Source organism: Gopherus flavomarginatus, chromosome 7 (genome assembly GCF_025201925.1).
Source record: "Gopherus flavomarginatus isolate rGopFla2 chromosome 7, rGopFla2.mat.asm, whole genome shotgun sequence".
Classification (NCBI taxonomy): Eukaryota; Metazoa; Chordata; order Testudines; family Testudinidae; genus Gopherus; species Gopherus flavomarginatus.
This window is the reverse complement of record NC_066623.1, coordinates 17,341,953-17,366,374: the sequence shown is the minus strand read 5'-3', so window position 1 is coordinate 17,366,374 and position 24,422 is coordinate 17,341,953. Positions and strand designations below refer to the sequence as shown.

General features: G+C 42.7%; 1 protein-coding gene across 1 annotated transcript in view; it reads right to left on the bottom strand.

The window, feature by feature from the left end:
- Positions 1–8,656: 8,656 nt before the first annotated feature.
- The window catches only part of KCTD16 (potassium channel tetramerization domain containing 16), a 168,851-nt gene continuing 153,085 nt past the window's right edge, over positions 8,657–24,422 (bottom strand). The window contains exon 3 of the mRNA XM_050962754.1: positions 8,657–9,291. Coding sequence (XP_050818711.1) covers positions 8,840–9,291 — 452 coding nt within the window. The 3' untranslated portion in view covers positions 8,657–8,839. The remainder of the gene's footprint in view (positions 9,292–24,422) is intronic.

The following is a 24,422-nucleotide window of genomic DNA, read 5'->3' as shown; positions in this document are numbered from 1 at the left end:
TGGGGTGTATGGAAGGGTAAGAAATGGGGCTACCTTCTTATGGTTTTTAGGGCAAAGAAAAGGTGGGATGAGAGGGGGGGATCACCTGATTAAATTCTGGTCATTGCCAAGAGCAATCAGACTTGCTTTCATTTTCTACTTCAGTACAATTCTCTGCAAAGAAAAAAACCAAATGGACCCATCAGAACTGGAATGAAAGTACAAACTCTTCCCTCCACTGTCACACTGCTATGAATCATGTACACAACATTGGGAAGTACTGCATTTAAAGATAACCTAGGAAAAAGTACCTGGGGCTTATGGAGATTTGTGTGCTCTTCCTTCCTCTCTCTTTTATGCTTTGAGTTCTACTTAGCTTAGCTAGAGGTATATCTGTGTGTCTAGATTTATGAAAATGAAACACCTTCAGAAGCGACAAGATTATTTTTTCAGATGGCCACCTTAGAACCTGCAAGCCAAATCCACTTCTTGAGGAAGAGAACACAAATCCACAGAAGCCCCCAAAGTTGCACTTATTTACACCAGTGGCAAATTTATCATTGGATGGCTCCCATACCACAGGGGTGCAACACACCATCATGGTTGTGAAAGATGGCTGATGGCAGCTGCATAATGTATTCAGAACACATTCACTCCAAGGTGCACTTGTGCTATTTACAACAGAACTTTTTAAACTATGTCTAAAGCAAATCATCAATTGTATCTAAAAGATCACAAAAGGGAACAAGTTAACCAAAGGCTGGTTTTGCAATGCCTTCACAGAAGTAATAAGGCCTGTTCACCACTTAATACAGGTGGATTTGTGCCACATTAAAGTTTATCAGCTTTCCTCTCACTCACTCTCAGACACACACATTTTTATTACTAATAGAAGTTTTATTTGATATTCTGGTCCCAATGAACTCAATGGAAGTTTTGAAATGGACTTCAAAGGAACTTGGATTTGGCCCTTGTTATGTGTGGAAAATAACTCAAATATCCAGTTGGTTCCCCAAATATTTCAGAAAGGTAATTGCATTGCAGTTTGACTTCATGTCCATGATCTAATGACCACATATATTCTAACAGTGGGCATATATGTCTGGATAAAAATAAGATAAAAATGGCTGAACCCAAATTCTCAATCCAAACTCAAGCCCAATAAACATTTTTAGAGCTCAAAACATTAGCTTTAGAGTTTTGTTATTTCAATTTCATTTTCACACTCTCTGTATTACCTGGCATTAACCAGAAACAGAAATAGCAAAAAAGCATAATTTTTCCAATATTTCTCACTAAAGCAAAAAAAGTAATGGAAATATTACTAGAAAGGCTAGTCTCATACCATATCTGGTTCTATTTCTAGGCCAAACCTGTATTTGTAAGAATCCTAAAGTTAGCATGCTTAATCAAATGGAATTTACCATTCTTAGCCCTTACCTAATAAGTATTTTCCACTGTATTTTACTTCCAAGTTGAAACCTGCTGCCATTAAAAATCACTGGGAGTTTTTGCCAGTGATTTTAACGGGAGTTGCTTTGGAACTTTTGTCTCTTGCAGCTATATGTATACATTTGTAAGCAGCTGATAAGTTACCTTAAGTTGCAAATACAGAATGCTTTGTTTTTGCTATCAGTATCTGGTGTCTGATCCTTTATTCTAACCAGAAACATTTTTTTTTTAACTAAGTAAGAAAGGAATGTACTGTTGGCAAATTTTAAACAAGTCACGTTGTAAGGGAATTGCCTGGTGATTTCCACATTCACAATGGAAGAAAATTCTGTTGCAAAGCCAAATTCCCAAGTCAAATGTGCACAACCAACCTGGGGTTTTATAGAATCAGTTCTTTTTAAGAATGAAATTGAAATAGCTGACGGTCAACTCCTCCTCTCAGGTATGCACATAAAGCTTCTATTGACATCAATGGGAGTTGTACATGGGTATATGAGGGCACAATTTAGCTCCTAATAATTGTTTCCAAAACAGGCTTATCTCTTAAGCCCAATTGGCTAAGCTTGTAGGGACAATATTGCTGCTGCTGAAGTCAATAAGACTTTTGCCATTTGGCAGGCTTATTTCTAGTGGAAAGGATAGGTTCCTTGCACCAGTGTAAATCATTGTGCATGGTGCAGGGCAACAGAGACCAACAAGATCTTCATGACAAGCCATGCACCTTCAATCCTCTGTGGGTTTTTTACCTCTCTTTTTCTACTATCATTTCTTCTTCCCTCTTTCCGTTTTCTCATTCACATATATAAGGGGAGACAGGACTACAGCCCTGACAATTGTTTGCTACCTCATGTAGTAGAGCCAGGGAAAAATGCTTGAAAGGCCCGTGTGAAATGATTTTGAGTCAAGATAACACTTCACTTCCATTGGAGTTCTGACAGCTGCAACAGGTACAATTTTGCTATCCGCCTTCTGCAGGAATTACTCCTGCATCTTCTAACAGAGCGCCGTGAGGGGCCCTGTGCTCTATAAATCTGTGAGAATAAACAACTCCATAAAGTGCTGTGTGCGTGCGTGCTACACACACATACACACAGATCAAGTTTATATATCACAGTTCTCCCGAGAAGAAGAAAAAAAAACAGCCCCTCGTTACATCTCTCTGTACTGTCAACCGCTTGTATTTATTATGGGGCCGGGTAAAGGACCCACTGCTCTGTTCTAAACCATTGCTGCATGTAAATGAATGAAAAGGCCAGTGCTGAGATCAGGCTGACAAGAGAAAAAGAACCTGCACAGTGAAGAGAGTTGATATCCTAATGTATGAATTGTGACTACCACTGTCACATTGAGTAACAGAAAAATTACTCTGTCTGGACAATTCCCACGACAGCTCCTTATTTGGGGGTATGTAATTTCCCCTCATTTCTTCTACTTTAGTGTTAATGAAAGGAGCCAGAGTGACACTCTCTCTCCACAGAACGTGCACATCGGAGGCAGAAGCTTCGCACAAATCAACCCCTCCACCAATACCGCTAATGATTAAGGCTTGATTGTGGCTTTATTCTTCAGGCGGTAGTGGGTAGGACAGCCCCACTCCACACCAGGAGAAGCATCAGACAGGCAGGCAAATCTCTTTGCAGCTTTTCTGTGTGCACTGGAGGGGAAGCCAGGGAGGGAGGAAGGAGGAGTGTGGGTGGGAAAAATTTCCCTGGTGCACCAGCCTGCAGCTAACGGGGGGCGGGAGGAGCCAACATCCCACCCCTTTTTGACATCCCGTTTCCTGAGTAGAGAGCGTGAGCAAAGAGCCCCTTCACTCTACAAAGCATAGGGTGCACAGGGGCTGCTATCTGGGCAATTCTTGCATAGCTATGCAAATTGGGGTGTGGCTTCTTGTGCACCACCCAGATCCTGAGCAGACAAGCAAGGGCCTCTGACAATCAACCACCCACAGAGGCCAAATTCCTCCCTCAGATTCCCATGCACCTACAAGAAATTAACCCAGTACAAACAGCAAAAATGAGGATAACATGAGGGGATAGTTCATATGCCTAATACACCCCATATCACTGAACACTCCCTATTATCCAAGCCTGGCCCATCGCCCCACTGAGCGCTGCACTTTTACATTGTACATGCTCCTCTTGCAGTTCATCTATTCATCTGCTTGTCTCACATTGCAGGCCTGTCAAGGCAGGGGCTGTGCCCCCCATCATTAGCACAGCACTCACCACATTATGGGTGCTCCTGCAAACAAGTGACGATATAAGACTTGGCTTTTTAAAAGGGCCTAAGGGAGTTAGGCACATCTAGGGAAAGTTGGCAGCTAAGTTCCTTAAGTCCCAGCCATAACTAACAATAACCTGGAGGGAGCATCTTTAAGGGAGAAGTGTAGTCCGGTGTCCCTTCCAATCTGGCCATTTTGCTGTGACTTGACTCACTGAACCCAGTCAGCGCATGCTATGTCTTCCTCTCCTTTCTGAAGCTGATATTCCCAGCGGAACGGTCTTTTTGAGTAAGTGCCTAATTTTAGAGGATTGCTATGTCTAGAGTTCCTCTTGCATTGAGTAACAGGTTGTAAAAAACTGGAACATATGCGTTTGTTTCTGCACAGCGGTACAGCACTTACACTGCCACGCAGGGGCTGCGAGTTCCACATCAGCTTTCTAGCTCTGAGGCTAGGAAGGGATTGGGAAAACTCTTTGACACATACAGGCAGCTGTCCAAGCTCCTTCTCAAGGCCGCACATACTCCAAACAGAAGAATTTACCTAAGACTCTTATGGACAATAAGCATTTCACTGAGGGGCCAGGCTCTCATTTTCACTAAGGCCTCGTACACCAAGCCAGCACTGCAAACCAATCTCAAAGTGGATGACGTTACATTGCCAAAGCCATGCAAAGTTATGTCTACACACGGAGCTGTGGGTGCACTTCCCAGCTTACTCTGATTGAACTAGCACATTAAATATAATAGTGTCACCACAGCAGCTGGGCTCACCACCAGAGTACAGACTCATGGGGTTTGTCCTCAGGCTGACTAGCCTCTCCCACCACCGTGCTACCGGGACTACAGACAGTAACTCCTCACTTAAAGTGGCCTCAGATAACGTTGTTGCGTTATTAGGTTGCTGATCTATTAGAGAACATACTCATTTAAAGTTGTGCAATGTTCCGTTAAAAGGTTGTTTGGCTCCCCTGCTCCACCCACAACTCCTGCCATGGAGTGGGGACGGGGCATGGGGGCTTGTGATGCTCTGCCCACCCGGCGCTCCTGCCATGGAGTGGGGTCGGGGCGCGGGGGCTTGCCCCGGTCTGCCCACCCGGGATTCCAACTTGGGAGCAGGCAAGCCCCCGACCCCACTCCCCAGCAGGAGTGCTGGGCAGGCGAATGGGGCAAGCTCCTGTGCCCCGATACCGCTATGCCCCTGCCTCAACCAAGCTTCACAATCATCATTGATGAGTACAGTATTAAATTGTTTGTTTACAGTTATTTAAAACTTATACTGTATATGTATATAATGTCTTTTGTCTGGCAAAAAAAATTTCCCTGGAACCTAACCCCCACTATTTACATTAATTCTTACGGGGAAATTGGATTCACTTAACATCATTTCACTTAGAGTAGCATTTTTCAGGAACAGAACTACGTTAAGCAAGGAGCATTTTTAGCATGCTAGCTCGGACAGAGCCAGCATGACTATATCTACACATGCTGGGATTCACCCCTCCAGCTCCAACTGTAAACACCCCTTAGAATCAGGCTCAGGAAGTCTGTGCTGATGTGACACAAGTGGAGCAGTCACTCTTTCAACTGAAAGCATGAGGAGCATGACCTGAAATGGAGAGCTGAAATCACCAGGGAACAAAGCTATCTCTGATGGAACTTCACCATCGTCAATGGAGTTAAACCTGGGATAAATTTGGTCCTAGGAATGGATACACTATATAAGTATCCTACAGTAACAAAGCAGAATATACAAATAAGCTTTGTGGCTAGTGATTATTAAAGTTCAAGACTCTTATTTCTGTAGTGGTGCAGAGTAATAACCATTTCATCTAAAATGGGGAATATGAAGGCCACATGAATCAAACCCATTCTGGTGCATTTCATTTGGTCTAATTTTTCCTGCAGATATTAATCATTGTACAGTCCTGTGCAAATTGAGTCAAGTCCATTCAAACTCAGAGACAGAAATAAAAACAGGGTACACTCCCCCTCTGTCTGTCCCTCATATTGTGTAATACAGTGTTTTGGAGATTAAAAAGAAAAAGTGAAACGCTGAAGCTGAGGATGTCAGGTTCTAGCCATCCTGAGTTATCAGAGTGAAGAAATGGTCTATGTTGTGCATGGAAATCTCAAAACAAATTCCTGCTGAAGCGAGAGCGAGATTCAACCCTCTGCTCATTTTTCTCCCTAATTTGCTAATACAATGAATTAATGTTAGACTTCTTCCTTGTGACTCGCAGAGAGCAGAACTGATAGTGGAGGAGGATTCTGCATAATGCCTGATGGTATCAAAACCTTGCAAGAGGGAAAAGGCTCGCTTTCCAATTTGGCGTGTCTGGCTGATGATACTGACTGGGTCAAAACAGAAAAATCACAGTTTCCAAGTCTTAAAGTGTCAGGGACAACGGAGCTGCTCTCTGGTGTGGACATAACAAGAAAGAGAAAAAGCACCATTTAAGCCAATCTGTATGTCTTGGAAGCCAGCCTAGTGTTCTTGCTTTGCATCGACTCATACACGGGAAGTTGCAGGCAAACTTTTTAACACAGTGCTCTCAAGAGTGATTCCAGTACAGCAGCTGTAAATAGGGACGAGTGAATATACAAGAAAGACAGTTGTTTTTTAAAAAGAGGAAAAGCAAATCTGTGGTAAGCAGAGGGATGTATGTGTGCAAGCATATGGATGTGCAAAGGTGCATGTGAATATGTGAGCACAGGCATGTGAATGTGGGTACGTGTGCATCTGAAATGCATGTGTTTGAACAGTTTGAGTGTGAACATGTGTTTTAAAAACTGAATTAGTTTAGTGCCTGATCCTGAGTAGTGCGGAGCTGTCCAATTTAGCTCAGCACTTCTCAGGTCAGGCTTTTGCTTACTATACTTACTCTACACATGACAATAATTAGGAATCACTAGAACTAGCATCCCTCTCTAATGTAAAACATCTTGGTAAACTTGCAAACCTTAACTAGAAATGACTCCAAGCTACAAAATCCAGATCTCCTATCCCAGTAATTTGAGGGTGTTTTGATCTGGGGATTTGGTTCATGCTCAGCTCTATCCACAAGCATCTCACATTTTGCAATACTTTGAGACATGTCACTTCCCGTTTGCACATGCAGTTAGCACCCACAAAACCTGTGCCTGCATTGCACTTGCAGTTCAATGGTAGGCACAAATCTGAATGATAGTACCTTTACCTACCTGATTATGCAGCTTTTCCCCCACAGTTCATTTTGCAAGTGAAAAAAAAAAAGTAGGAGCATATTATGTGGGAGAAAATTGCACCTGTGGGCAAGGAGACTGAGCCTCAGACCTACTCAAGTGTACTATGTTCAATCCAAACGTACCTCTATTCTATGCACACTTGAAGTCATCTCCTTTGTAGCATTGTGAATTGGGAATGCTAGACAGTGAAACTGAGGCTTTAGTTACTGATGCTAAACAAGGCAATATCACCACTTTTAAAGCTATCATCTTTATTAGTTTCTGTGTCTCTCATGTTATGTCTTGAGACATTGACTGACATGTGCCAAACTCCCCGGCTAACCAGCTTCCATCTGCAGCCAGTGGAAGGCCCATGTGGACCCACTGATGCAATGCATCTTTAGGCAACTGCTTTACAGACTGCTCAGACACTAATTTCATCCCACTAGATGCAGTCTGTCCCTGGGACTCCCCTTCACTACCTGACTCTTAACTTTTCAAATCCCATCCATGGGACCTTTGGCTCCCACTGGACTGTTGAGGGACATCAGGTTCCTACTGGTCTGCTGAAAGAATTAGTTCTGGAATGACAACTCAGATGCAGTTAGCTAGGCGAACCTGTCCGGAACCTGTGCTTTTTTGTTGTTGTTGCCTGGGCTCAGTAGGTTCTTGTACTGCTGTGCCTGCGTGCGACATCCCTTCCTCCCCGCCATCCCATCAAACTGAGCTTGCTGATATTTTCCCATTTATTACACATTGTGGGTAACAAATGGGTACTAAATTAAGCCTGCCACCCATCGGATTATCCTACAGACTACAGAAAGGATGCTGATAAGGCAGTTTCCATTACAGAGTGTGTTTGATTTCTGTTCAATTTTTAATTTCCTTTTGAAATGTATCTAGCTGGAATGGCATGGTGCCTGCCATTTTAACAATCAATTTCCTGCCAGTCAGAGCACAAAATGCATCTTGTTAGGTTTATAATTTCTTATAATTGCATCTGCGTCAGATGGGAATGGGAGGCTGCTCTCCTCATTTGTTTGGGCCAATGACTCTTTGGCAGTAGGGTCTGGCTGGCTTACATAAATCAGCTGAGCTCACCAACTCAGCGACTTGACCTGTCATCTCTGGATCCCCCTTTCCAATTGGAATCATTCCATAATAAACCCTTTGTCATCCGGAAGCTGTGGGGAAGAAGTTTTGGAACAAAGGAGATTAAAATATATATTGTTATCAAAAACCTCATGGAATATTTTGCCCACAGTTGCAACAGACACAAGCACTTTTACAGTGCTCTGCTTCCAACCTCCCCTCGGCCCCAAAAATAACAGATGGAGAGAGACAGTCTTCTACTATTCACACCTCATAAAGCTAGAGGGGAAATGGAGCACACAGAACGCTAACAATTGCTTTTTTGTTGTTGTTGAGAAAGTGCAGTTATAAGGAGAAAACCAGACAAATTCATTATGCAATATAAATATACACACATGTGTATGTATATTAATGTGTATATATACACATCCTTCATGTAAACTGGCACGGCATAGCTTGTTTCTTTAAATCATGTACATCTGCCCCTCCCTGACTCCTCCAAATAAAGGAATTAACAGGAGAACTCAAAAGGCATGTAGTTTGCAGAAACCCCTCAGCCACTGCCTGATCATGTGTAGGCCTTTCTCCACTGGCCCCAGGTGCATTTGTGTGTGGGTTTCTTTAGTTGGTGATGTTGTTGTGCCTTTAGTGTATAAAGTATTCAGCTTGCGTAAGACTAGGAGCTTACAAACAAAAGCTTGAAAAATATCATTACCCTGTGACTATAAATGTTAAGGTGAAAGAGGCAAATTAGGCAGTACTATCAAGATGGATTTTTGTTTTTTGTGACCTAACAAATGGTTATTATTCCTTTTATTTCCTTATCATTAAGGATCTTGATCTGTAAATTGCAATAAGGTTATTTCCCCCCTACCCCACCCTGCTCTTATAGATGATACTTTCGTAGCAGTTCGGATTGCCAGGGGTGTTTCCTTTCTGGAAACCTGTCTGGGATTTTGATTTTAAGGAAATCCTGGATGCATTTTTCTAACTCTTCCTCAATTGAGAGCTTTTCTTTCACTGCTTTTTTTTTGCTAGAGTTGGATTCTCTGGAGCCAGATGTTAGAGTTCGGAGCAGGTCACTTTTTCTTCGGATTTCAGACTGCTGAAGTAGCTGTACTGGGCCCTTCTTGATTGGCCGATCTAGAGTCTGTATGTTGGGCTGGCGGGTGACTGGGCCACAGATGACAGTCTCTTGTGGGGAGCTGGCTTCTGATTGGCTGTCACAGCTGGAAGTGGATAGTTCATTGCAAGATGTGCCACTTTCCCCCTCTTTATCTCCTTTGCCAGTTTTGCAGCAGCAGTCACAATGGGATGAAGACCACCTTGAAGGTTCACCTAAAAGAAGGAACAAAGCACACAGTGCGGTTACAAAAAGCACGGCCATCTGGGCTGCTGTACACACACAGCAGGGTATTCCTTCATATGCCACCAAATAAACTACTGTCTATTAAGTACACTTGTGCTAGCAGAAGAAAATGGGGAGGAAAGGAATCAGGTGTAGTGGTTAGAGCAGGAAAAGCATCTCAGAACTCCTGGGTTCTAGTCTCAGTTTTCTCAGTATAATCTTGGGTGAGTCAGTATAGCCAACATCTTACACACATGGATCAGGACCTTAAGCTCACTGGGCCTGATTCTCATTAACAGTAATGCCCCTTTATTCCACTCTGGCAGCATAAAGGAGCATTAAGTGCACTTTAAGGCCCCTTTAGATTGCCAGAGCAGGGCAAAAGCCCTTCATGCAAGTGAGACTCTGTTCCTCTGTGTTTCAGTTTATGTACGTGCAAAATGGTTTTGCTGTGAGATTTAATTAATTAATGTTTGAAAAGTGCTTTGAGATCCTCAGATGAAACTAATATATTAATGCAAAGAACTGTGTTGTTATTTTCTGAAAAGTGAACAATTATTGTTTCAGAAAGCCAGGGGAAAATCCCAGGAGTGGTTTATTTGCTGCTAACTCCACAGCAGTTTACTAACAGGCCAAATCCTGGGATGCTCACTTAGATTCTTCATAGACAATTTCCCACTGACTATAAGACTGGAATAAAATCAGAGTAAGGTCTTCAACCTTTGGCCCATCCCTTCAACATTTACTCACATTAGTACCTAGGTAAATAAAAGTTGTAGGATCTAGCCCAAGATCATTAATCCAGAAAAAATAAGGTAAGTTATAAACTGACAACCAAATGGAGCCAATATCCAACTGGTTGTGCTTCAGTGTTTAAGCTATTTCCTGCTGTCAATTCATGGCCAAAGTTATGGCCTCACAACATGTGAATGGTCCAGAAGCTCATTCTAGTGCTCGCTCTTCCAAAGGTTTTGATTTAATAAGTATAGGGCCAGGCAGAAGGGAACAAAACATGCTTGAAGAGAAAAGAATGAAGATATAATTCTTGTTCATGGAACAGGTGTCTCAGAGTAAAAATCAAGCTACCTCTGAAACAGCTTCATAGACCTAGGAATTTTCTTACTTAGGATAGTCAAACTGTTCAGGTATCGACTGATGAAATGTTATTCTATGTCCCATTCAAATTTCCCCTTTAATAGTATGTCGTCAAGTTTGATAGGCTCAACATTCAACCTATCTTTTTTATTTATATATGTTTGCAATGCCCATTAATTCTTTCTGTCTTTAAATAATTCTGCAATTATCTTCTTGTAAAATAAAATACAAAAGCCAAAAAAATTAGCACTCCTGAGCTATCCTACAATAACAAAACAGCCTGCACAGCTTAGTCTCCTGAGCAACCCTACAACAAGAAGCCAGGCTGAGCAGATTAGCACTGACAGGCAGTCCTAAAATAATTATCATAGGCATCCTTACAATAACAAGCTAGGCTGAAATCCTGGCTCCATTGAAGCCCATAGGAACTTTGTCCTTAACTTCAAATAGGACCAGGATTTAATCCCCAGTGTTTACAGCCCAGCACTCACAAAAAACCTACAAGACAGAACTGGGAGAACTCCTCTGCCTAATGCATTAATTTGAGTAACTTGGCTGGGGGTAGAGCACAAGTGGGGACACACATGGAGTCATTTTGTACAAAGACACTGTTGCTGCTCTCTGTCATTGCCTCCTTACAGTCAAGTGTGTACTGCTTCATTACGTGGTTCCATCACAACCCTCCCCCCCCCACACACACACACGTAATGCATTGGTGGCACTCTGGAGCACGATGCCATACTCCTGATAGCTCATTTGTTGAAAGAGCAAGAACAACTGCTCTCTGAGGTCCAGGGCAGGCTGTGAATGTGTTGGAGACAGCTGACATATCCCTATTGTAAGCAAACAGCGAGATCTACATTCCGAAGTAGCATCCTTCTCACAATGGAGCCCAGAGAATAGAATTTAATCTAGTGGAGCCGACATCTATGTACACACACACAAAAATACACCCCAATGCATTGCCTTGGAAATATGACTTCGTCCAAGAGAAAAACCAAAATGTTCTCTATGTCAAAACAAAATCCAGACTATAATACTTCCACTGCCTGCAACTGCTATTGAGACAGATGCTGTCATTATTATTTTAATCACCATCATATCTATACTTTCATTAAATTAAAGGTAGCTATTCATTCTTTTTTAAAAAAGAAACAAAAAGCAGCACTGAAGTTCCCATTTTAGCAGACTATTTATGTGAAGTAAACATTTCTCACACCACACACGCAAAAGAGTTACACAACAGTCATATACTGAAAATAAGGGAGCTGACTGCAAGAAGGGTTGTCTGTGTCAACATGTCTCGTGGACACAGAGTACAGGGATTACATTTTTTTTTCTCCCTATGTTCTACTGGAGAACTGCCAAATAGCCATAATCCATGACAAAGAAGGAAAACTGGCATTGATAAAAATTGTTTCCTGACCAAACTGCCAAGATAATCATGGTTTTAAATGTCATTTGGAAGCATCCATCTTCCCAGTAAATGTAATTATCACCTCCAACTAGTGCAGATTGGTACCATTATTAAGGTCAAGAAAAATGTAATTTAGCATGCTGTAGAGCAGTCTTATATCAGCACCACGGCACTTAAAGCAGCATAAAACACCCATCAAACAGCAACTGGGCATGGCTTTTAGTGCTTCACATGTAATACTTCATATTTTACTCATCCAGGGGAGCTTTTCCGCAATTTACACTGTACAAATGAAACTGAAAGAAAAACAAGTGGTTTGTACTTTATGGAAAGATTGTGGAGGACAGACAAAGCCTCAAAGACTTTCCGATCAGGCTGTCGTTAAATAACTGGAAGGACATGTCGTCCTGTTTTCTGCTTTCTGTATTTTTAAATGTAGGGTTGTCTCCCTTTCTGTTGCAGAGGCTTCTGGGAATCACTTGCCATTTAGTGCTTCAGTTCAGCTGTGGAGTGATTGACATTTTCGCTCATGGAGACTTCGGGCTAGGTTCTCATTTACACTGCACTATGCTGCTGTGGTCAAGGGGCTTTAAAACAAAGGCACATACTACAGTCATATCTTCTTTGGTGCCTCTTTACACACCAGAACTCCCTGAACTGGCTGGGCATTGTTGAAAAAACAGGAGCACAGAGGTTCTGCTCCCGTTCCAATGGGGCCTCTTTTGCCATTGCTCTGAACCTTGTGTGGGCGTAAAACACTTGCAAATGGTAGCATTTGACTTCTACTTGGCACTCATTTTGCACTGACATCAATGACTAAATGAAGGGCAGGGCAGTGATGAATCAGGCCCACTGAATGCAATAGAAGTGTTGCCATTGTCGCCAATGCTAGCCACACAGGCCCTCTGCAATCTCAACTGGGACATGGCTGTTGGGCACATACTAAAACATGTAGCTAAATAGAAACTGCTGATTTTTCTTCCATGACAAAGTCAAGCCCACCAGAGTGAAACAGGATTTTGCAAGCTCACAGAATGCTTATGCATTCTTTAAAAAGATGCACTGCTGAAACCCGCCACACCTGTCTTAAAAATTTACCATCTTGCTAGTAGCTGTGAACAAAGTTCACGTTGATTATAGAAGCAGTTGGAAAAAAAATTTCCCCACCCTGTTACATGCTGTTCCCTGTCAATGATGAAGGAGTCTTGCAGTCTGTGTGGGGAAATTTAATTCACAGACTTGCTTCAAGACTGGTTCTTTATCTAGTCTATGTCTAGTCTAGTCTATGGCTAAATTGAATTTTTTTTATAAGTCTCCCAGCTCGGGAAAAGACACTGCACACACAAGGCTCAGTACAAACTGATTGTGTGAAATTTGGAAAAACACATCCATGAGCCTTATGGATTTGCAGCTCCTCATTGTGGTTGACATTTTAACTTGACGGCATTTTTCCTCTACTGCAACTACCTATTGTCTCCTGGTAAGAAGAGAACTGGTATAGAACTCCTGCACTGCAAAAACAGAAAATGATTTATTCCAGCAAGCAACCACAAGTGTTCAAAAGGCAGAAATCCATCAGGTGCAAACTAGCTATAGGGATGTACGTGACTGCACACTGGACCCTTGGAAAATATCAGGAATCTAGCAAACAGCTTTCTTAAAGTGACGCTATTAACTTAAAAAACACATTTCTTTCTGAAAATATTAAGTTTGATACAAATGAAAGATTAGAAGGAAAAATAAGTTTCTCTTTTTTCCTGTGTTTACTTTGTGCATTTGACAGCACTTTGTGCATAAAGAACAGGAGTACTTCTGGCACCTTAGAGACTAACAAATTTATTTCAGCATAAGCTTTCATGGGCTACAGCTCACTTCTTCTGATGCATAGATATCTCCTGTCTGTGTGTTTCATTCTGTACATCCGAAGAAGTGAGCTGTAGCTCACAAAAGCTCATGCTGAAATAAATTTGTTAGTCTCTGAGGTGCCACAGGTACTCCTGTTCTTTTTGCAGATACAGACTGACACGGCTGCTACTCTGAAACCTGACTTTGTGCATAGTTACTTTCACTGTATTCTCCTGTACAGTCATTTCACTCCGTTGTCTGTTTGTATCTTTCATAAAGCAGCTATGGAAGGGAAACACTTACATATTTAGGTACATGCTGTTGTAAACCCATGAAAATCAGCAGAGAAAGATCGGGAGTGGAAGCAGGAGATGTTTATTTAATTGACTAGATTTCAAGTTGACAATGACGCTGCAATTAAAACTTGTAAAGAGGAAATCCATTTTAGTAATGCTACTCCTACTTATCTCTTATATAGCAATTTCCCTCAATAGATCTTAAGGTGCTTTACAAAGGAGGTAAGCATTGTTATCCCTATTTTACTGATGGAGAAACTGTGGCACAAGAGGTAAACTGACTTGCCCAGGGTCACCCAGCAGGCCAGTGGCCAAGCCAAGAATAAGACCCAAGTCTTCTAAATCCCAGAGCTATCCACAGAAGTTAGAGACCCAACCTATCTCTTGCCTGTGCAGGATTCTTCCCTACAGCACAGTCTCTAGCGGGTTTTGTGCCATCAGGCTTAACATGTCCCTGGTGATGGAGCTTCTTTTGGGAAGCCATTCCACAAATTAATACATTGATCTCATCATCAGCAAGACTTTTTTATACTAAGCCTGAATTTTTCCTTCCTTGATTTTATCCCATTATTCCCTATTTATATCCCCCCATCAACCCCATTACGAGCCAGATCCTCAACTGGTGTAAATCAGCACAACTCCATGGACAACAATGCAACTATGCCATTTACATCAGCTGAGGATCTGGCCCAGATTGGCTGTGACCATTGCAAAAGTGCACAGAGGAGGAAGAGTGCCTGCCATGAACCTCCTATGCAAGGACTAGAGATAATCACAGATCATGCACTCAGGAGAACAGAGGGGTTGCTCCTTCCATCCTTCCTAAAAGTAAGGAAGCAGGTGGACAGGGCCACCATGGGGAGAAATCTTCAGCAAGAGAGAGAGGGAGAGAGATAAAATGTTACTCCAATATCTTGAGATAGAAAGACAGGCCATGCATCATTCCCATTGTAGTTATGTTCATTCTCAACCCAGCCCCTTCAGCTAATTTCTAGCAAAGGAGTTTACTATTTGCCTAAGAAGCAAATTTTAAGCAAATACTTATGAATATTCAGAGAATTCATATTTAGAATCTGTAATTCTGAGTAATCACATAGGAACCTGAATTCTAAAGAGCTTGCTCATCCAGTCAAGGAACAAAACAATACCATGTGACCTATGTGTATAATCAAAACAGCTTACATTTTAAATACAGTAACTCCTCACTTAACGTTGTAGCTCTGTTCCTGAAAAATGAGACTTTAAGTGAAACGATGTTAAGCGAATCCAATTTCCCTATAAGAATTAATGTAAATAGGGGGGGGTAGGTTCCAGGGAATTATTTTTTTTTTGCCAGACAAAAGGCATTATATACATTTTAAACAATTTTTAACAAGCAATTTAATACAGGTATAAGTTTTAAACAATTTTAAAGAAACAATTTTATTCTACAGTCACAACTGTTGAGTATGATGCTTGGTTGAGGCGGTGGAGTCAGAGAGTTGAAGAGAATGGGATTGTCTGGCTGCTCCTCTTGCTGTTCTTGCAAGCACAGGCACTGACTTTGCCGGGGGCTCCACCCATAGCCCATCCACTCCATCCCTTCCCTCAAGGCCCCACTCTTGACCCGTCTCTTCTCCCCCCAACCTCTTCTCTCTTTACTCTGCACACTGCGTCCTCACTTCTCCTCTTTCCTCCCCTCCCTTCTGTACACTGCAAGCCACCTGATTGCTGCAGGCAGGAGGCAGGGGAGGGAGGGGGGAGGCATGCCGAATCCTCACTCCTCCCCCCACTGCCCAGGGCAATCAGCTGGCTTGCAGCATTTAGGAGACAGGAGGGAGGGGGGAGGACTCAGCACATAGGCTCCCCTTCCCTCCCCTACCACCTTCTGCCAGGGGCAATCAGCTGGTTTGCGGTGTTCAGGAGGCAGGGGAGGGAGAGGGAGCCTGCGCACCGAGTCCGCGTTCCTCCCCTCTCCCTCCTGCCTCCTAAATGCCACAAGCCAGCGGATTGCCACAGGCAGGAGGCAGGGGAAGGAGGGGGAAGGCACTGATTCACAGGTTCTGCTGGCAGGTGGGATCTGCAGGATCTGCCAGCTGTGGAAAAAGCAGGCAGCCAAACAACGTAATAGTGGAGCAGTGCACAACTTTAAATGAGTATGTTCCCTAATTGATCAGCAACGTAACAACGAAACAATGTTAACCGGGATGACTTTAAGTGAGGAGTTACTATACCAGACACCTAAACTAGTAGTGAACAAGTTACCGACCAAGAATTATTTTAAGAAAATATGCAGTGAACAAATCCACTCAAGAAAATTGTGATTCTATTCATAATCCATTTACAGAAAGGATACGAAGTGAAATTCAATAAATCAGTTGTTGTAAATGTGTTACACTGCTCCAGAGATATGTTTGGGATCCTTTTACTGTATACCTCATTGCACAGATATATTCAATAAAAAGCTTAAACAAAACACAGATGTTGCCTTAATTTCCCTGTTTTGGACAAATCCAGCTTTCTCTCAGGTCAAAATCCCCATGCCAAATTCTTAGCTGATATAAACGTACGGCCAGTGGACTTATGCCAATTTACACCAGCTGAAGATGGGGCCCGCAATGGCAGCTTTACCTAAAAAAGAACTGCAGGATTTTGCCCTCCAAGTAGGACAGGAAAGAATCTAGTTCAAATTATTCTCCTTCAGTTTATAGGATGATTCACTGACTGACTCAGTGGTCTGCCACAAACAAAGTGTCTGCTTCTTTACCCAGTGCTCTTCACAAGGATCAGTCACTGGTAAACATGGGCAGGATTTCTGTACCCACCTGAATTGGATATTATTTAGCACCTTGCCATGAACAGATACTTCGATCAGAATTCTACAAGAGACTTCTGATTATCTCCTACATTTAGTGCTTACAGGCCCTTTTATCTTCAAGAATCTCAAAGCACTTTACAAATTTAAACTAATACAGTGCATGAATATTGGTCACATTATCCTCCACTGAAACACAGCCTTCTTAGCGACTCAAAGAGACAACCTTTAACAGAACGGTGCAGAGCAACACTAAGCAAAGGTTTAGGACAGGAAGTGGAGAACATCAGATCCAGAGGATATGAATAGACTTGTGCTTAAAGCACTGTTTAGAAGTATAAAGATTGGGGTTCAGTTCACAGGACTCCCTATGTGACCCTGTGCAAGTCAATTCTCCTCTCTGCCTCACTTTTTCCATCTCTAAAATGAGGATGAAATGCTTTCCTTATTAAGGTATATTAATGATGGGTGAAATTCCCCCTCACTCCACCCCAACACACACAAGGCCTATGTACCACTTTAATTCCATTTACTTCCTCAGAATAGGCTTAAGCAGGATTCAGGTTGGGCCCTGATCTTGTGTTGCCCTCCCTTCCTCCAAAGGGGCAGATTTCACCTCAAATGAGTTTACGTAATCAAATTTTAGCCTTTAGTTCACAACCTGTTCATTTTAACTGTCCGCAAATTGCTAGTCATGGTGTGTGATCGGACAACTAAGGCTATGTCTGCGCTGGAGCTGGCTAGCTCTGATCAAACCCTCATGCTAAAAATAGAAGTGTAGCCGCAGTGGTGTGGGTGGTGTGATGGTTTAGCCGCCCCGAGTATGATCCTGTTGATGTCCCTAGCTACGTACTTGGGATGGCTAACCCCTTTCGCCACTCACATCGCCTCAGCTACACTTCTGTTTTTAAAACTCTAGCTCAGTCACAGCTAGCACAAGTGAGTCCCCTCGAACTGCAAATTATATTCTCTAGCTACCATGTAGACCAGGGATCGGCAACCTTTGGTACGTGGCTTGCCAAGGTAAGCGCCCTGGTGGGCTGGGCCGGTTTGTTTACCTGCCATGTCCACAGGTTCGGCTGACCGCGAATCCCACTGGCCACGGTTCACCAGTCCAGGACAATGGGGGCTGCGGGAAGCGGTGCGGGCTGAGGGATGTGCTGGCCGCCACTTCCTGCAGCCCCTATTGGCCTGGAGCAGTGAACCGCAGTCAGTGGGAACCGTGAATGGCCAAACCTGCGGATGTAGCAGGTAAAGAAACCAGCCCGTCCCGCAAGGGCGCTTACCTTGGCGAGCCGTGTGCCAAAGGTTGCCAATTCCTGATGTAGACTACCCAATGGCACAGGGTATTGCTCTGTTCTCTGTTAGATGACTAGAACTTCTTAAACAGAACCTCTTAAATGACTAGCTCATTTTTGGTATGACTTTCCAGATAGAGAGTCATTAATGCTAAAATCCCTGAAACAGTCAGGCGTTTCAGGACTATTTCAATGAATACAGTGCACACTGATTCTACTAGAAATTTAAGCACTGCCATGCCAGATCACGCCAATGACCCATCCAATTCAGTATCATGTCTTTGACTGTGGCCAGTACCAACTGCTTCAATAGAAGGTGCAAGAAACCCTGCAAGTAGGCAGTTCTGTGATGCCCTCTAAACAAGAAAAATGTACTGTTAACTCCCAAAGTTAGAAGCTGGCTTATGCACTGAAGCTCCCTTCTCAAACTCTTGTGGTTTGTGTTGTTTATTATTGTGTCTATTCTTGTTATCCAACCCTGCTTTGAATCCCACTCAGTATTTGGCATTAGTGATTTTGGCAGTGAGTTCCACAGATTAATCAGACATTGTGTGAAACAGTATTTCCGTGTATTTGTTTTAAATTTCCCTCTTTCAACTTCATAGTCTGCCCCCTTGTTCTTGTATTATGACACAGGATTATTAGCAGTGGCAAATCTCTCTTCTTTATGTCATTCACTATTTTGTATTACTCATGAAAGTATTCTCAGATAACATTCTGCAGAATTCAAGCAACTTTGTTCTATAGAATGACCAACAAATTAAACAGCTAGACAGCCTGAAATTTCTTAGCAAGTCTCATAATAATATTTATAAGGGTGTTCTTGGCTCACTGTGATATTTGATTTGAAACTACCCATGAAAGCCAATAAAGAGAACAGAACTAGTCACCATGCTCCTACGGTTGCTTCTCTTTTTCCATTTAAGATGATCACATCAAGAGAAGAACCATGACCAAACTGCAATCAGACCATTTGAAGTGTATGCTTAATTGAACACAGAATAAGCCTTTTGTACATTAATTAAGATCTAATAACTGCTAATTCTACTTAATGAATATTCAGTAACTGTGGGCAAATGACAACCAAGCTAAGACAAAGAAACTAAAAATCTACTCTGACAGCATAACTGTGAAATCAGGTCATATCCTGAGCCAGAGGCAGTTGAACTCACTGCATATCCCAAGGAGAAAACCCTTCTCTCAGGGTAATCACATAGTGATCACTAGAAGAGACCTTGGAGTCCAAACTGTTCAACACCACAGGGTTTAAGGCCCATAGCACTGAGTAGAGAGGAGGACCTTCTATACCCATCAGAGGCTTGCTGAGGAATCTATGCTATGGATCAGGATAGCAGCACAGAAGCATGAGGGCTTCATGAAATTACTTGAGACCCGTGGGGTTCTCCTCATCTTTCCCCATAGAGCCTTAGGATACCTTTCTGTAGTCCTCTAAAGCCCTTCCTTCTGAGTGGAGAATCAGACGGAAATTCTGGGAGTGCAATATGTAACCCTGAATCAGAATCCCTTGTGTTTATATTGTGTACTAAGTGGTTTAGGGTACACCTGTGTATTTAGTTTTCTGTCACTTAGCCAAAATGACTGCATCACTGAAATAGTCTCATCAACTGCAAATGGTCCAGGCACTGACCTCCTTTTGGCCTAGAGATAAAAGTATACAAAACACCTCCAGTCAAAGAAAACAACTTGACTGATTCAGCCCACCACAGGATTTGGCCCTTAGAGAATCAACTGGAAGTGTTAAAAGCAGAGACCTTTCAATTGCCAGTCCCATTTATCTTCTATGTTGAAAATACATTTACAACAGGAGGAAAAAAATCTATAGCTCTCTCTCTCTCCTTTTGATAGATATATTTTTGACAGTTTTGGGAAAGGTGTGAAACTTTGCTAAACATTCTCTTGGAGATCAAGGAGCCCAGTTTACTAGTTTCAAACTGCTGTAAATCAACTGATTCTTACTCCAAAATTACTCAAGTGTCAGCGAAATCAGAATCACACCCAGGTTTTCAGGCTACAAAAAGTGCCATAAACGTAATTTGTATTGGCTTCTGGCTACAACTATGCAGACCTCAGGGTTTTACATAAAAAACCCCATCATTATAAAGATAACATATCACACTAGTCAGACCAGTACATAAGGAAACCTAGAAAAAAAGGAAGCAAGCAAGGGAGGAAATTGAATTGCCCTTTAACATTTAACGAAGTGTGTGTGTCGGGGCGGTGGGGAGAATAGTTTTCATTAGACCATCTTCTGATAATAGAAAAGGAGAGAAAAATAAGCTTTTAAGAATTATGCAGTAATGCATAAAATATATATCTGTGTGAATCAGTATCAAATTAATTACTGTGCAGCTTAACCAGTTTTTCAAATGTTAGTTCAAACAGTGCTGCCCACGGCCGGCGCTACCATTTAGGCAGTCTAGGCAATCGCCTAGGGTGCCAGGATTATTCGGGGGGCGGCATTTTGCCGGGGAGGTGGCAGGCTGCTCCGGTTGACCTGCCGCAGTCCTGCCTGCGGACGGTCGGCTGCTCGCGCGGCTCCGGTGGACCTCCCACAGGCACGTCTGAGGCAGCTCCACCAGAGCCGCGGGATCAGCGTGGGGGGTGGCGAAATGGCCGTGCGCCTAGGGTGCGAGAAACCCTAGCACCGGTCCTGGTGCTGCCCACTGCATTTCTGCCACAAATTCCAGTTTCAAGTTGAGTCCTTTCTACATTGATTTCAGAGCTCACCATCCCTTTTTCTAAATGTCATTCCAAGACCCAGGCTGTTTTGCCACAGGAAGGGTAAACAGGTCCAGTTATTTTCCCATGCCAATGATGTCCAAATAAATAACTGAAATATGAAGGAAAAGATTTTCCAAGGTGAGTGCATCATCTGCAAACCAGTCTGAGCACCAGCTGTGCACAGATAGCTTTTCTTTCATGTGCACGAGCTATACCTGTGCATGTGAATATCTGCCTGCATGCACAGTTACCCAGTTTGTTATTTTGCAAACTCACTTCGTGTAATGTTGACCCCACTCAGGCACTGTGGATTCCAAAAGCTTTACTTAAATTCTTGGTTCTGTTGAACCAGCTTTGTGTCTGTTGAAATCAATGGCCAAACTCCCATTGACTTCAATGGTGCAGGATCAGGATTAGGAAATCAGGTTTAAAAGATGTGTGGATAAGCATAGGGAGAGCTTTCCCTGGTCTCCTTGCCCTAGGGCAATTTGCTTTCCCTGAACTCACCTTCTTCTCTGACTCACAAAGTGAGCTCTCATCAGGCAGAGGAATTTAAAATGGAAGGAGCAGAAAGAGCTGGTATCCGGCTGTGGGATTTGGGAGGCTCTCAATCTCTTGTCAGGGGTGAAGAAGCAGCAACATCTCCTCTACAGGAAGATTTCTCCCACCTGCTCGGTCCCCATGCACTCTAAGATATGAAAAGAGGGAAACTCTCACGCTAGCTGCAGCATTTTGCATAACGTGTTCTTAGAAATGTCCTAAACTTCTAACAGGCTGGACATGGCATCAGGTATCTGAACAATTTCTGGGCAAGAAGCTTTCAGACCCACACTTCATTCCCATTTTATTAGATTTTTTTTTAATCAATACAAATACTCCATTCTGGTAGAGAAGGGAGTGGGGAGAACCAGGAATGTGCCTGTCACCAACTGTACACAAAGAACACACGTTTGTTTATTGCTGATGGGCCCAGTGGTGCTGGAACAATTTTTATAGTGGGGGTGAGGCAGAAACCATGTATCTGGGTTGTTATTACTACTTCAAGTCAGGGGGGCGGTAGCACCTCCAGCACCCCTAGTTCCAGCACCTCTGTACGGGCTTACTTGGGAACAGCAGAGCCTTTCAGACAGATTTTTAATCCTGTCCCAATTCTCTTCCCTTTGTTGCATCTTGTCACTAGATGATGGTTCAATGTGGCATCATCACCTCGTTACCAGTGGTGAGAGCCACCACAATTGTTCTGTTCCCACTTCCTTTTTTGGATCTATTTTAACCACTGTGGAGGTGAGAAGCAAAATAGGGAGGAACAAGGTTTCGTGAGAAGAGACCAGAGGGCAACTGTCTCAACAGCCATCAAGAGAAGCTACTTGGACAACCAGCCAGCAGAGCTCAGCTGCCAACTCAGGAAAGACAACCTAACCAGCTTGTATACTGAGCTAACTAAAACAGTCCTTGATATGACTATGGGTGAGTTTGGCCTGAAATTAACTGTCCTGGTCTGGAAAGAAGAGAAATGTTTTCGCTCAACAGAAAGGAGACAGCACTGACTGTTCAATTACGCCATGGAGGCCAGTTTGACAGCCCTTGTCTCTCTCTATACTGTACATTAAAGCCCTTATTAGGTTAGGCCATCTGTTCCTGCACACTTGCTGGGGGTTGCTTGATTGACTCCATTGAGTGGGTGCCTGGAGTCTAATTCTACAATCAGGATTCATTACATAGTTTGTAAACAATGACAGACTATGATAAATATGCATTTCAGTTAATTACTGCCTTCCCGTGTGCCATACCACTTTCTCATTTTCACCTGCACCTGATCTTGCTTTCCTCTGGCTGTGTCTAAGTAGATCTGCTTGGGGTGAAACAGATCAGACAGACCCAAACCCAGGGCCAAAGCCTGAATGGTGGTAAGCACCTGCTGTGCGCCTTCAGTTACTATTGACTTCAGCGAAGGCTCCCTGAACCTCCCGGAAACTGGTCCTCAGACCGTCCCATTTTTGTAGCTTTAGATTATTCTTTGTCCTTCTCTTTTTATAAAAAGATCTCAAAGATCTTTAAAAACATGAATGAATAAAGCCTCACAACTCCCCGCCTTCCTTTAAGGTAGGACAATATCGTTCTCCATTTTAAGGATGGAAGAACTGAGACACAAAGAGACTTACCCAACATCACACACGCATGTGTCAGTATCAGAAGCAGGGACAGCCCCCTGAAAACCCTGATTCTCAAACTCTTATCAACTTTTTTTACCAACTGAGCTGGGAAGCAGACATTCCCTATAGGTTTCATCTGATTTCATTAAACATAAGCAGTTATTTAGGTGCAACATACAGGAAAAACCTGCCTCAGTTTGTTATTGCTACAAACATGTGAGACTGAACAAGCTACAGTAGAGTTCAAATATATTAAACAATATGTTAATATAATTTACCATATATTTAACTTTGGATACCATGGGCCAAATCCTCAGCACATGTAAATTACTGTTATATTAGCTGAGGATTTGGCCCAATTTTTTCTCTCAGTTATGCACACATTAGTTAGTTGGAAAATGCTTAGTATTTTTCAAGGAAAATCCTTTTTTAAAGTTACCTGTGTGCATGTTCTGGTTTTTTGACAAAAAAGGAAAAACAAACACACACACACCCCTCATGTTTTCTAAACTGCTTTTGGTAACAAACAAACAAACAAAAAATCTGCAGGTTTGGTTACAAAAATGGGTTTTGCAAACTATAAATTGCCTCACATGCCTTTCTACTGCAGCGGGAACCTAAAGGCTCCACTGGGTTCTGCAATGAGTATTTTAATCCAGAGGCTAAGAAACATCCTAATGTGCACCACACTATTGGGAAGGCAGATATTATTCTGGGGGAAAATAGTGTAGTGCACACTGGCCGTCTCTCTTTCTCTGTGATCATCACAGTAGCAGCAATGGAACCTAATGAAATATTTTGGACCTCATGGTTGCATAACTGAGGAGAGCACATTGCCAGCTCCCTGGAACGTATCAGGCAGAAGGCCAGGAGTGGAGCCACCTTGCAAGAGTTATCAAAGAAGCAGGAAATTTATTTTAAATCGGAGGGGAAGGGTGATATTGTGGAAATGGCACAAGACTAAAAGTATGGAGACCAGGGTACTTTTCTTGGCTCTATCACTGACTTGTTAGGTGACCTTAAGTACGTTGCTAACCTCTTTGTCCCTCAATTTACCTCTATATACAATGGAGGCAGTGTTGGCTAGTGGATAGAGCACTGGACTGGGAATCAGGAGAACTGGATTGTATTCCTGGCTTTGTTATTCACCCTCTGTGTGACTTTGAGCAAGTCACTTAATCCCTTTATGTGTCAGTTTCTGCATCTGTAAAATGGGGATACTGATACTTTGTAAAGCACTTTGAGCTCTGTTGATGAAAAGTGCTATATAAGCACTGGGAATTGTTCTTAGTTCTTCCCGGCCTCCCAGGGGACTATTCAGACTGAATTTGTTAACTTTGCAAAGCATGTTGAGTGCCTTGGATTGAAGCACAAATTAGTATTATTATTTCTAGACAAACCAACATTCAGATATGCACTCAGTAGAATGGCTTTTTATAGCCTGCCTAAAAACTGAAGGATTCTGAGCAGTTTCAAAAGCA